Genomic DNA, 15,188 nt, shown 5'->3' with positions numbered 1-15,188 from the left:
GCCAAAATACAAAACATCTTTGTTAAAATGTTTAAGAGAACCAAAAAGAAGCAAATTCAGGAACAATGTCATTATCATTTACGAGTTCTATCTTGAAATTTAATTTTCAAGGCTATGACCAATCAGAACACTTGTACAGTGTTACTCTGGATTTAAAAAGACTTTTTTTTTAACTAAAACCAGACTTTTGGAACCTAACACTTTGCAAGGAAATGAGTTTCTGTAATCTATCCATAAGCTCTACATAGAGCTTATGAAACAATAAATATTGCTAAAAGAAAACACGTCACTTAAGTTTCTCTCCTAAGAAGAGTCCAATCAAAAATCTGTTACTAAATAACAGCCACATGATCAGTTTTTCAAACATACAATTAACCATACACTTTTCAAAAAATATAATTAATAAGATGTAAATTTTCCTTGAAGATATAAGATATATGTTCTAAACCATAACTACCCAATCATTATTATGAACAATCACAATAAAACCGATAAATTTCAATAAATTGATTAATCATTTTCAGATAAAACACAGACTATTTTTTTTTTTTACTATACCTTCATCAATTTCACTTAGCTGATGGTTCAAAAGAGAATTGGAGGATGTTTTCAAGTCTTCATAATCATATTCTTCCAGAGGCTCAATAGCAGACGGTTTGTCACGTCGTGAGTAAATAAACTGAGCAGCTAGAATATAAAAGGATTGAAAAATGCTGTAATATTGCCCATTTCCCATTAACTTTTTTTTTTTTACAAAAGTTAAAGTAAAAATTAAAAATTCTGAACTACTACCTACAGTCATTTGCCCACATTCTATAATAATGGATGAAAACAGAAACTAAGACAAAACATATCATACCCCAAACCCTGTTCAAAAGTCCTTACTAACCATTCACTAGTCTCTTACAATCATCTTCCTTCTTTCCTCCTATCTCCAAAACCATTCCACTGGGCTTACTTTCTCTAGTTTTCAAAAATTACCTTTCCTAGTATCTCATTCTTGCCTACTACTCCATCTTCTCTGAAATTTTCTCCTCTTTGGTACAAATATTTTAAACCTCATATCAAACTTGCTCATTTGCATAATTAAGAAAATAGTGAAAACAGACTAGGTTTATTTTCACTTTCCAAGAGCTGCTAATTTTGCCTGAACCCAAGAGCTGACCAAAATCATAGGCTTTAACTCTGAAACAACTTACACTTTCAGTCATACACTGACACTGTGTATTAGTGTTGTATACCTAACTCCTGACTTTCAGACATAAGTCTGTGCTACTCTGCAGTACTGGCAGTGTCATCACTCAATACATAAACGGGCATTATATATTTCATTAAGAGGTGAAAAGACAAAATGAAATATCAAAGTTCTAAATCATACTTGAGTATCATACATGAAATACAAGTGAGCAAAGGAGAAAATCATCATGCAGGCCCAAAGCATTCACTTTTCCATATCAACCAGATGACCACCAAACTCAATTCCTGGAGAATGTGTTCAATTGTGAAGGAATAAAATTAAAGAATAAGTTTAAGAAGGATAAAAATATCAATACAGTATTCTAAAGGCAAGGTGTTATCAGGGATTTCATATTATTTAGCTTTCTGGAAGAGCACATAACATGGAAGTCTATTGCTTAGCATTGCCATATTTGACTTTTGTGCATGTTTTCAGGAAGGCACTATCCATGAAAGTAAGGGAAGCTAACTACATTCAAAATTATAGACAATGCATATATAAACAATGGATAAAACTATGGCTTACGCATAACACCTATACTCAAAAGGCCATGGCATAAGTGTTATCTATTCATAGTATAAATCACTGATGGCCTTACAGATTAGCAGGGAAGGTAAAAAAAAAGAAAACGTAACGATATATTCTAAAAAGTCAAATGAGTAACACAGATGACAAGCACTGCAGAAGCACAGAAGATTTAAGCAATTACTAAAGATTGGAGCAGTTATAATTAGGAAGGCAAGAACATCAGAAAAACTGAAGAAGAGGTAGGAGATATCTTGATCCAGGAGAACAGAATAAAAGAAACACAAAGCAGTTGAGAGAATCCATTCTATTCTGCTATAATGCATGTTTCTTTAACACAAACTAGTTTCTACCAAATAGTCAACGGGGGAATGATGAGGTATAGCATTCAAGTTGCTTTGAGTGATGAGATTTTTTCCCCCAACACTTTAATACTTCACATCATCAAATAATAGCTGCAAAGTCCAATAACACCAATGACAGAACATTATACTGTAACTGCAATTGTCCTGTAATGCCAGCCAGCCCCACATTCTTCCTCTTGGCTAAGTTCAGCCTCATGTGCTGTTTTGTGCATGCTTCTTGCTTGGCTCTCCAAGACCTGTGAGCATTTTGTCTTTGCAACATTACTCATTGGTTTCAACTCTTCCTTACACCTCTATCAAGCTTTCACCTGTTTTGTTAAATGTAAAGTCCTATGTTTACTGGAATATACCTTTATTAGGAAGTTAATGTAACTTTCTAAATGTGCAAGCATTTTATTAGATGATTATTGGTTTTTTTTTTTAAGTACTTTACAGGCTGAGTGGTCTGTCATGATCCTATTTTTTCCCAGAGGTTTTGTTATTTTTTAGTACACAATTTTGAAGGTCACAGGTTTTTCAAGAATGACATATTATGCTGTGTGTGTGTGTGTGTGTGTGTGTGTATTTATATATATATACACACACACATATATATATATCCCTATTCCCTCCCCCTCCTCAAGCAAGAAAAATATAATACTGCCATTATAAAATCAGCAATGGTTAAACAGCAGGAAAAACATTCCATTTCACAGATTTTCTAAGATGATCACTTTTTCCATTTCATTTTTTCGCAGAATGAGGGACAAGTCTTAACAATCAAATGGCATCTTAGTATTATGTAATATTCAGACTGACAGCTGATTTTTTTTAAGTGGTATATAAAAAAATGATACATCTTACAACCCGTGGCATCTTAGATACAATAAAATGTGGTAGTACTAAAAATTGTAAACAGGGCCATTTTCATCAACTAGTGCCTGATGATTTTCAAGTCACTTTCCTGCTGTAATAAACCATTCAGTTTAGCCTAAAAGCAACAAATATACTTTCCCCAACTTATAGCTCTGAACTCTGAGGAAAAACCTAAGACATATCAAAAATTAAGTGAGGCAAAAAATCAGATACTTCTGTCAACGATTTTCGCTGAAAAAATATTAACAGGGAAAAGGAAGTTCTCAAAGCAGGATTTCACTTTATCTCCAAATACCTACTCTTCCTGGGGGCTTTTTCTACCCCGTCCCACACACAAATCCAACTCAAAAACCTGTACTGTGACCACTGTCTTGGAAGTAAATAATGGCTGGATTTGCCAGAGAGTGGGGAGGGAGGGTGGATAGGAAACTTCCCCAGGGAAAATCACTACTGGGGAAAAAAGAAATAGTCCAGATCTTTGAAGGTGAAATGAGAGCCCAAAAGGCCACAAATATGATGAAAAGAGTGCAAGAAAAGCAATGGAGAGAAGGATAAATATAAAATGCTCTTTCTTCCTAAAAATCTAAATCATAAACTTTGATGGAAATGCTCTCTGAAAAACTGAACAGCCACAGTGACTTTCAAAATTTAAAGCATTCTGACAAACATAAAAATTCAGAGAATTCAAAACCTGACTCTTGAAACTGCCGAATATTACTTCCTAAACATCTTAAAATAAAAATCATGTGAGACACTCAGAGATACGGGTTTCTAGACTTCTTTGCCTAGAGATTCTGGTCACGTCACGTGCTGCTAGAATGCGGCAAGGAATCTGTATTATTACAATCACTCCCAACTGATTGGCATCGTCAGTTAAGGTAGGAAACAGTAGCCTACAAGTCTCCTCTTTCGTCTGCCCCAGCTGTAGTCCACTTTGTAAACCATCACCAGTTACCTTCCTAAAATACTACCCCCTTACTCAAGTAAGCTGACAGTAAGCTGACACTACACACTGAAAATTAAAAACTGCCTTCCACAGTTTGATTCTTATTTCCTTTCCTAGCCCTCTTTCCTGGTGCAACTGCATCAATCATGTGAATCTTCCCAAAGACACCTCACTTAGACACGACTACTCAAGCACTGTTTCCTTCAGCTAGGAGGCCATTCTCATTCCCAGATGTACCAGTCCCAATCCCACCTCCTTCCAGAAGCCTTTCCAGACTTCTTCAGGCAGGACTATCCCTCTACCCCCCATACTGTTCCATACTGTTGCTTAAATGGAACTTTTAACAAGCTGCCTTATCACAAACTCATTTATAACTTAGTTAGAATAGGGTTTTCCCAACGTTAACTGATGCTGAATAAAGGTTCTGAGTTGGAATGGACTGAATAAGGATAACTTTTGCTTAAGTAATCATACAAGGAGGCCATTAGACTGAAGTGGCTCTACGGCCTTGGAAGCAAAGGGAAAGCCAACCCAGAGTCAATTTCTGTAAATTCCTCAGAGTTAAGAACAACCAATCACAAAAAGCCACCTGAGCTCTTCCAAATAATGTAACAGTTTAAGCTATAGCCAATCAAATAATTTCCGTGCTTTGCTTCATGTCTTCTCTATAAAAACCTTGCCCCAGCTCCTGTCAGTGGAGTACTCCTAACCACTTCCAGTTTGGAGCTGCCTGATTCAAACTGATGTTTGCTCAGATAAACTCTTAAAAATTTAATATGCCTCAGTTTATCTTTTAAAACTTCTAATTATATTAGTTAAAACAAAATTTGTAACTGTTTAAATAAAGTTTTATACATAGGCTCTTTTTGCTACCCCCAGCTCCCTAATGTATATTCAATACTCAGTACCAAAGTCAATGTTTCTAAAGGGAAAAAAAAAAAAGCTATAACATTAGGAATCACCTTTCCATCAGGAAAATTGTGCTTACTAGAGTTTCAAAAACATACATAGTGAATTTTAGAGAGAAATTCCTATTAGCTGATAAAGTTACTCAACTACCAGAATTCATTAGACCATGATTATAACACAACTCTTCAATGACATTTGCTGCTTCTTTAAGAACAGAAAGTATCCTTCTAAAACTATTCAGTTTTTAATTGAACATCACTTGGAAAAATATACCACTAAAGAGGAGAAGTAAGTTTCTGATCTGATGTGACTGCTTCTTTATACATGTTTTGGAAAAATTTAAAAATCTAAAACCACATGCTTTCGTTAAAAATACAAGTTTGTCACAGAAGAAACTCAAAACCATTAAACTAATTCCTGCTTTGATAAAGTGGGTTGACTTCCTGGTGTGTACAAAGGTAATTCTCAGAGTCAGACTGTCCTAAATATGAATCACACACAACACACATCAAGATATGTGAGAGACAAGGGATAAACTATGACCTCAAGGAAGGTAGGCCATAAAAGCAAATTTCAGAAAAACACCTTCAGAATGCCTGACCTTGTGTACCCTTAGCTCATTACTCAAGATTCAGCTTGATTTATTTAGATATGCCTAGATAAATGAATGCATTAATCAGCAACATTAAAATGTCTTTCAGTTGTCCCTCTCTCTATGAAGGTTTCCTTGTACAGGCCACAGTTAACCAACTTCCAAGTCCAGTAGACTTAAGCTCCTGTAATCATCTCTTGAATCTATTTCCAAATCCGGTGCTATCACCCCTGTCCTAAACAAACAGTTCTCAAAGCAAACATCAGCAATACCCTGGTGGAGCTGTGACCCACCCTCAGAGTTTTTAACTCTGGGGTGGGGCCAAGAATTACTTTTCTAATAAATTCTAAAGTGATGCAAATGATACATGGACCACATTTTGAAAAGTCCTGAAATATCCTCATCTCCTCTAGATCATTAAAATAGTCTCCTAACTAATCTATATACATCCACTTATGTACTACCTTCAATCCAGTCTCTGCTATGTATAAGACATTTTTTAAATTCAAACCTAATTATTACACCCACATCATCTTTTCAGTTTCATAAACAGGCCATGCTCTCTACTGCATTTACAATACAAGTGATGAAGTTAGTGCTACCAGACATCACTTTGTCCCCTAGTCAACTGATGATGATGAATTACAGGAGCCCAAAAATGTTAACCCATAATTTTTTTTTTTAACATGCTACAAATGACAAGTGCTTGGAAGGTTCCTTGGGAAAAACACCAATCCCTACAAAATATGGTCTTTTTGAATCTCAGAGTAACGAGCTTTAAAGGAATGCTGAGTGAGCCACCCCTCAGCTTCTAACCCAGCCTTCCTTTCTCTGCTTTGCAATGCTGGGGTTGAAGTCTCTGCAAAGCATATTTCTTCTTTGACAGCTGGCTCCCTTTTAGGATCAGCCACCAGGAAGATGCTAAAGGGAGACTGGAAGGCTGGAAGAGGAACACACATGTTCCTTTACCTTTTGCTTCCTGACTGGTTACCATCACCTCAGCAACACTTCATCTTGTATAAATCGTCTGTACCAGTAACAGCAATGAATATCAGTTTGCAGTTTTTCCAAAACTTCCAGAACCAGCTTCAACCATGACCATCCGGTTAGCTAGAATTCCCTCTTCAAAAGGCTGAATCCCAGCTTCAGTATCTCTTCAGAGATACCAGAACGAGCCATGCAGCGTCCTCCTTTCCAGAGGTCTGAGCCCCAGCTCCACAGTCCCTCAACGGCATAGCAACAAAGCAGAACCCTCTCGTCACAGGTCTAAGTCCCAGCTCCAAGGAGCTCCTCCACAAGGTTCCAAAAGGTTGCATTCAACCTTGTCTACCTGTTCCCCTAGGAACCTGGGATGGTAAATGATAACAATGTAACATTAAAGGAAGAGAGGGAAGGCCCTGATTAGTTAGGCTAAATGAGGGAAGTCCACATAAAGAACCAGATGCATTTCAGAGTAATAAATAACAGGAAAAAAGATGACAGGAGGAGTAGAGGTGCTAAGACAACTCCTAGAGCACCTACCTATGCCTTTAGAAAGAAAAAGAAATTCTAAAAAGTCAGAAGGGACATATTTGGTCTGCAGAGATTAAGAGGAGGCTTAAAGCAGGTGTAAGTATACAGCACAGCTCAGCGGACCATAAGGTATTACAGACAAAGCAGACTTTGATGGAAATTTAAATTACTATATTGAACCTTTAAACTTGTGGAAATGAGTTTCATGAATTCTATTTATTTTGTAGACAACTATATCTAACTGCACCTGTTTTTAAGGCATAGTAAAACTTAGCAGAGCATTTTAACTAACTGTTTATAGAATAGGCTAAAATTTGAAGACAAATATATTGTTAGGGAAATGAGAGGAACAGCTGGGTCAAAGACTCTGTCTTTGCTGTAAAGAATACAGGAATGTTTTCTTGATATGATGGCAAAGAAGATATCATTCAGTAGATGAGACAGAAGATGCAGCTCTAATATGGAATCCTACAGGAATTTGAGCTCTAAATTACTCTGCAGCTCCATCAGAAGTCTGAACTACATGTATTTCGTTTATTTACCAAACTGTTTAACAGTAGATAAACTAAAGTACTGTATGAAGGGAAGTCTATGCATAATACTTCAATGTTTCCAATATCCAAGAAATTCAGGGAGACAAAAAATTAACTGCTGTCTGTCTTCAGAAGTTTTAGATTTTCATTACTGACTAAATTACCATTTCACTCAACTTAGATTAACTGCATGCTGCAAAGAATATTGGAAAACCATAGCTTTTAGACTTTTCTTCAAATTGTTTAAAGCTAAATGATGGAATTAAAACTGTACATTCTATTCATAAGTAAGGAAATTATTTTACATACCTTTAAAAGTTAACATATAAGAATCTTTCTAAATAGTACATAATATTATAGCCTTCTGGAACACTCCTAGAATGACAGTAACACTTAACATCTTTAAATCCCCAAATAATGAAAATCAAATTATTTTTTAACATTTACCTGTTGATGGCGAAATACAATAATCATCCTCTACAGACTGGCCATAGAAATCATCATCTTCAAAATCTAAAATAAAAATACAAGAGATAAATTCACTTACAAGTTCTTTTCATATTCTCAGTTATTAATGAGGAAGCTTCTGAATTCTCTCCAAAATAAACTGTTCATCTAAATGAAAGGAACTTGTAATGTCCACTTTTCAAAAAAATTCTAAAAATTCTACCCAAAATTGATATGCACTGACTTTCTATAAAGATATACATGTTCTTAGGTTTTTAAGCTAATTGAGTTTTATGAAGCTTTTCCAAGTTTTCACTTCATGTGATCAAAGAATAATCCCATAGACCAAGTACTTGTCTTTCCAGGATTGACAAAAATCTGAAATAAGCCATCCACCCTTTTTTTTTCACCAAGTGCCTTCTATAACTAAAGCATTTATTTTCTACACAACTGACTAGTGGAGGGTATACAATTAGACCATGAAAGCAGTTTTTCTTCATGTAGAGCTAGGTAATGTACAAAAACCAGCTTATCCTAAACTTCCCTCACTCTAGCTAATTGGCCTTTTTTCCTACTGACTAGAATATCCTCTGTGTCTAGATCTTCCTAAGGCTGTTTCCTTCTCCTGGTTAAGGTTTCAGCTCAAAATGTTATCTATTTGCAGAAGTCTTCCCTGACCCCTCGGGGTACAGCAGCAAGCCTCACTACCACTTTGACTCTCCAGCACACTCCTCCAATTGAATGTCTTCAAATCACCATAGCTGGTTGACTCCATGAGACAATAAGCTCCTTCAGAGCAAGACTGTCTAGCCAACTACCTGACACATGTTTGGCATAAATTAATATCTATTTTATTGTAAGTTAGTGAATCAAACAAACTATAACTAAAAATCCACAAGGAATATAAGTATGTTTACATAAATGCATTTTATTCATTCAACAAATACTAAGACTATGCCAGGGACTATAAAAGACATTTGGGGTACAAGACTGAGTGACAGGCATATTTCTAGATCTCTACAAACCTAAAATCTAACAGGGAATACAGACAAGAAAATGGGCAATAACAAAAGCATACGACAAGTGCTTGAGACAGGAGAAATACAGAATGACTAGGGAACACACATACGAACAACAAAAACAGAATTAAGAGTGAGGTGGCTAGGGAAAGATACCCAGGAATATAATATTTAAACCAATTCCAAAGGATAGTTCACTGATTTCTGAGGGTATTCATGTAGCAGTAGCAGAAACAGCATGTTCAAAGGCTGAAATCAAATATTTACGGCAAAGAAAAATTAGATACATGCTACTATTGGATAAAAATGTGTAACATTCAATAAATTAATGCTCAATCCCAAGTTAATAAAAATGTATTAGCAAACAAAAGAGACACCATTCACAAAAAAAAAATGTATTTAGACATTAAAAGCAACAGGAATTTTCATACTCGGTCAGTTTTTCAATACTAAAATTGACCCTAAAAGTGCCACAATATCAAAAGATAAAGAGAATTCTTTCCTGGGATTTTTGTAAAGCGGTTCTTTTCCCCCACAATATTTGGGGTATTTACTGCACAGAAAGCATTGTGCTGGCTACTGGAAAAAATAAAAAAATAAAGTATGGGCTTTGCACTCCTGGCACTTTTATTAATTAGCAGGTAAAGTAGTCAAGTAAAATACTACCCAAATTACAGAGAAGAACAAAATGAGAGTTAAGAGAAGGAACAAATAGGTTGTGGAGCACTAAATCTCTGAAATGTAGTTATACTACTTTTGGGAATTTTTAAATTATTATCTGAGAAAAAGGAAAGTTTAACTAGGAAGAAGAGAAATAAACTGGACACTTAAAATAAGTAGAACCCATATAAGCAAGAATAGGGGATGAACTTATGCTATAGAAACAGCCTGGTTATGATGTCATCAGCTATTCCAAAGAAACTTGACACCCTGATTGGGGCTGCCAAGGTGAGAAGATATTTAGTACTTACTCCATCCAGCCAAGCACCTCTCCTTCAGGATGCCTTCCTTTACATAGAAATCCTGCTTAAACTCATTCTGAACAGTGTCCTCACTTAAGTAGCTCTCATAGCACTCTGTGAGCACTTTTGGTAGCATTTCATCATCTTCTGTTACTGTGTATGTCTATCTTTAGACTCCCTCAAACCCCTCGCTGTTGGTCCCCAAAGCTCAAACAGTTCTCTAAGCACTCAATTAATGTTGATCGATGAAATGATAAATTTGTATTGAAGAAGTGAATAAGCAGTAATTTGGCCCACTCATGTCTTTTACATCATATTCGCAAAAATATCTCCCAGGCTAAAGTTATTACTCTGGTAATAGTGATCCACATGCAACACCAACATCCACTGCAATATTTAAAAAGTTCTCCATTCTGAAGGCAACACCAGGAACCTAACATGTGCCAGGCTGACTGGATCACAGTCAGTAAATGTAGCAAAAGGTGTTAGCTCCCCTCCACTATGATTACAGCATACTGATGTTGTAGAATAATCTGCTGGGAGTGCCAATAACAACCACCAATATAATAAACAAGCTTCATGCTCTATACTTTACAAAGTGATAGTGACAGGTCTTTATACTTCTACACTCGTTCACATTTTATAGTTTTAGTTTGTATGATGCTTGGTGATTGATGCCTATAACTAACCACTGCATAGAGATGTTGTGCTTGTTCTAAATGTAAACTCCTAGACAACATTCACATTTTTTTCTTTTATATCATCTTTAAATTCAGTAAGTCCTTTTCGAAACCCACTTTTTTCCAATACTGCTTTTTTTTCCCCAAAAATACATTTATGTTGAGCATGATCAACCAAGAACTGAGTATTCACCTCAAGATCATATAATCAACTTACTTTTGGGGTCTTTTTAATATGTATCTTTTCTACCATCGCCTAAGTTTCCAATTTAACTTTAAAAGTACAGAAAATAAAGCAGCCAACTCAAGCCAGGTTTTGCACTAAGTATGTATGAACAAACACACAAGATTAACCGTGTAAATCTAAAGTTACATCAAAACAGCTGAATGTAAGCTTTAAGTCAATCCGTGTTTTACAAATAAGAACGCTTCACGGGCATTTTTAAAAGGAGGGTCGAGGAGAGGAGCGGAGCTCGAATTAGGAAAGTGTGTAGCCGACCTGGGAGAAAACAATGGGAGAGGTGATATGCTTACTGTGCATAAGTATCACCGGAACCCAACCTCGTCAAATGTCCTTCCCATATGACGTCCTGCAGCACCTCCCCTGCCCTAAATAAAATCAATCCTAGAGGGTAAAAATCACGACTTAACGCCATTAGCTAGTACCCAAACGTCCTGTTATTTTCTCCAGATGAGCCTCCTCTAAACTCCAGCCTGGCACGACTGACGAGAAACTAACATATCGAAGCGGGCGCCAAACCGCTGCGATCCCAGCTGGAACGGTGAAAATGACGTCCCGGAATGACCCTGCCACCTACCTTCATCGTAGTTATAGCCTCGGACATTCCGATGCCGGGCCATTACGGCGGAAAGGGCGTTCGCCACAGCCCCTTACAAAATACCCGCTCAGATACTGATAAGGCGCCAACTGCGGCCTGGAGAACACATATACGCCATCTTGGCTTCCGGCAGGCCTCAGCGCTGAGCTCCTGCGCATGAGCGACGTCTTATCTGAGTACGGTAACCTCTCAGGGTCATATAACAGCATCTCAGGGTCATCCGCCTCCCTGAGGACGCATGCGCAATCACGCTCATGGGTGGGTGCGTTTCGGCTTGGCCCTGCCCATGGACAGGTTGACTGACGGGGCTTTCGAAGTAGCGGAATCACGCTATTTATAGTTTGTTGGTTTGGGGCAAATATTACGAGTAGAGATCCTCGACCTCTACCTCCGTTCCAGATTATTTTCCAAATTTGATTTCTCATAATCTAGTGAAAAAGCTCACTGTGTGCTGAGTAAGAGGAGGAACCTTGTTTTATACAACTTTTCCTCTTTGGGACCTACGCTAGGCACTAACAGGCATTAATAACCTTGAATGCGTTTGGTATAAGAATTAGCCCGAGCTTTAGAAGGGGAAAAGGACTCTTTTTAAACGGATTTATATGGTTCAGTTGAGAAGCTGGCTACAATAGGTCACCATGCATTTGTGCCTCTAATTCATGGTTTATGTATCTGCTCCATCCTGCATTGATACCTCTAGTAAACAGCTATCTGCCCTTAGCCATGTAAATGATCAGCAGCAGCAACATAAAGAAGGATTCATTGAGCATTCACTGAACACATAATCATGTGTAACTTGCTAAGAGTATTGAATATCACTTTGCTTCTTAGACACAGCAATGACCTTAAATGTTGATAAATGTTCTTAATGAATAAATCTATAACCTATTACTAAATGTCATTTCTTTGATCACAAAGTGAATGGTGCTATGTAAAAAACCAACCTCCTTATTATACTGAACAAACTACACTTCAGTTATAGTTTATGTTTTTTGAAGTGACAATTTACATCAAATTCTAGAAATAAATTAAAAGTTTACTTGGCTTTCTATTATCCATAATGGAAAGAAATAATAATACAAATTCAATTCATATTTGTAAGTGGCTTGGAATGTAATTTATCCACGTTTGTGTCTGACTACCAAATGTTTGTTCTCATTGCTGTTCACTGTAACTCGAAGACAAAATTTTATGTAAAAATAGCTGCTAATTTTGTATGGCTTAAGTGCTTTCTTTATTTTACACTTTTGGGTAATGTCTATATTGTAGCCTGTCTTCTGGAAAGTGGAGATAGTGATAGTATCTAACTCATAGAGGAGTGAATAATAAAAAGGATTTTACACAGACAAGACAAATGGTTTGGTCTATGGGTTGTAAGTTGTGGGGATGTGACTAGGAAAAGTATGCTGGAGACAAGAGGACAAAGGAAGGGCTGTAAAACCAGTGCAAGATAAGAGATATTTCAGTAAGTTTGTACGGATCCATTTCAGCATCAATTCCCACTACTCTTGGCAGCTACTTAAATACTCATAGGCGTTTTGGCAAATACATTATGGTGGCTTCTGTACTCTGTAATTCCTAAAGAGAAATAAAGGAATTGATTTTAATCGTTAAGAAAGGAAGAGAGGGTGGATGGTTGTAATTGTGACATTAGACACAGCATTTAAGAAAAGTTCTAGAGTTTTCTAATTAAATTATAGGAAAGCATGGCCTATACTCCAAACTATAAAATGACATAGGTGAGTAGAAGAATCCTCTTATGGTCCTTTGCAGTTCTGTGATTATGATTACACATTAATAATGTAAATCTACTCATCTTTTTGGGGTTTGCAGGGGAGGGATATTTAGGTTTATTTATTTATTTAATGAAGATACTGGGTATTGAACCCAGGATCTTATGCATGCTAGGCATGCACTCTGCCACTGAGCTATACCCTCCTCCTATTCATCTTGATTATTATCATCAAATATCTGTAAAATCTATAAACAAGTGACTTAATTTTCCTCCTGATCTTCTATATTAGTTATGTAACCCTCTGTCTGAGCTATTGATATTCTTACTCTCCTCTATGGAATTTCCCCTGACTTCCCTCCCATCTTTCTTTCTTCCTTCTTTTCTCTTCTTTTCTTTTCTCTTATTTTCTTTTCTTTTCTTTCTTTCTTTTCTTTCTTTCTTCCTTCCTTCCTTTTTCTTTCTTTCTTCCTTTCTTTCCTTCTCTCTCTCTCTTTTTTAAAGGCATACATTACCTGAGTGAAAATTGGCAAGATCCAGTGAATAGATTCCTCATCAAGGCAAGGCTTTGCCCCTAAAAAGCTTGAGGCCATCCAAGGATTCCGTGTTTGACAGAAGCATTGACAGTGTAACTAAACAAACAAGAAGGTGTTCAGGGAAGCTGAATCACATCTTCAAAGAAATTCAGTAGGTGATTTTTTTTAATTTCTGTGTGGTATTATAAAGCTTAATGCAGAACATATCACAACTTTAAAAAGCAAAGGTGGGGTCATGAACTTTATAAGGCAGAATAATTTCCTACAAGAATAAAATAGAAGTCAAAGTGTTCTATATTTAGATATGAACTACATTCAATGGGGAATACCAGCAAAACAATAATGCCCGGGCAAAACCTTCTTCCTACATAGGTAGGTTTTTTTCAACTACCAATCCTGGGCTATCTGACTGTCAAGCACTTTGTCATGAAATACAAGAATAAATATGGTTCAAGGGTTCATTATAAGATTAACTTTTTCGAGGTTCATGTTGTTCTAAGTGTTCTAGAAATAACTAATCCTCCAATTTAAAATCTTTCAATGGAGCCACATTACTTACAAAATAAGTTTAAATCCTTAGAAAGACATCGGCATCCTTTGTGATTTCACTGCTGCCTGGTTTTGTACCTTACCTGCCACCACTGCACCACCCTACCTGAGGCACTGTATGTCATAGTTCCTACTTTTAGGATTTCATGCTTTTTCTGCCCTAGGACATTTGCACATGTTATTCCTTCTGCCTAGAACACCCTTCAAAGTTCATGCCCTCTTATATTACTCAGGAGATCCCCAGTAGCATCACACATTTTGTGATATCTTCCTTGACTCTGACAGAACAAGTACCCCTACTCTGGACACTCAAAGTTCTGTCTGGTTGTCTTTGCTATAACACATATTAATAATATTCTAATTGTCTATGTTTGTATCTATCCTTCTCCATCTCCCCAACTAGATACAAATTCCTCAAAAGCAGGACATCCTTTACCTAATTTTGTATCTCCAGCATCCATTATAGTGGCTAGTACAAAACTGGAATAGATAAAATACATTTTGTTGAGTAATTGTTGAATAAATTTATAACATATAAAATAAATATATTTGCAATGTAGAAGAATTTCATAACTTTGGAGACATATATCAATAGGATTTTGGAAAGAGAAACTTTAAGGAATGAGAAAGGGAGAAAGGAGAGTGGATAATTTGGAAATATAGGCTGTGGGTAGAAATTTCTAGATTACAAGTATTTTTTTATATATACTCAAAAGAAATGAAACACCTGTTCACACAAAAAGTTGTTCACATTTTTATATTATTCACAGTTGTCAAAAGGTAGGCACAACTGAAATGTCCATTAACTGATAAATGGATTTAAAAATATATATATACATGCACCCCAATGTTCCTAGCAGCACTATTTACAATAGCCAAGACATGGAAGCAACCTAAATATTCGTCAATGGTTGAATGGATAAAGAAAATGTGATATAGCTATTTAATGG

At 36.4% G+C, this 15,188-nt stretch overlaps 1 protein-coding gene across 3 annotated transcripts in view; it reads right to left on the bottom strand.

The window, feature by feature from the left end:
• The window catches only part of HBS1L (HBS1 like translational GTPase), a 75,695-nt gene extending 64,093 nt beyond the window's left edge, over nucleotides 1–11,602 (bottom strand). For 2 of the 3 annotated variants that reach the window (XM_010983660.3, XM_010983662.3), the window contains exons 1-3: nucleotides 11,401–11,582; nucleotides 7,922–7,987; nucleotides 559–687 (exon numbers count right to left, since the gene is read on the bottom strand). In XM_010983660.3, the coding sequence (XP_010981962.1) occupies nucleotides 559–687; nucleotides 7,922–7,987; nucleotides 11,401–11,443 (238 nt within the window). In that variant the 5' untranslated portion in view covers nucleotides 11,444–11,582. Of the gene's footprint in view, nucleotides 1–558; nucleotides 688–7,921; nucleotides 7,988–11,400 lie in introns of all 3 variants that reach the window. The other variant, XM_031456376.2, reaches the window with a different exon arrangement.
• Between the last annotated feature and the right edge of the window lie 3,586 nt (nucleotides 11,603–15,188).

Source organism: Camelus dromedarius, chromosome 6, assembly GCF_036321535.1.
Source record: "Camelus dromedarius isolate mCamDro1 chromosome 6, mCamDro1.pat, whole genome shotgun sequence".
Taxonomy (NCBI): domain Eukaryota; kingdom Metazoa; phylum Chordata; class Mammalia; order Artiodactyla; family Camelidae; genus Camelus; species Camelus dromedarius.
The sequence above is the reverse complement of the archived record's forward strand: the minus strand, read 5'-3'. Positions and strand labels throughout refer to the sequence as shown.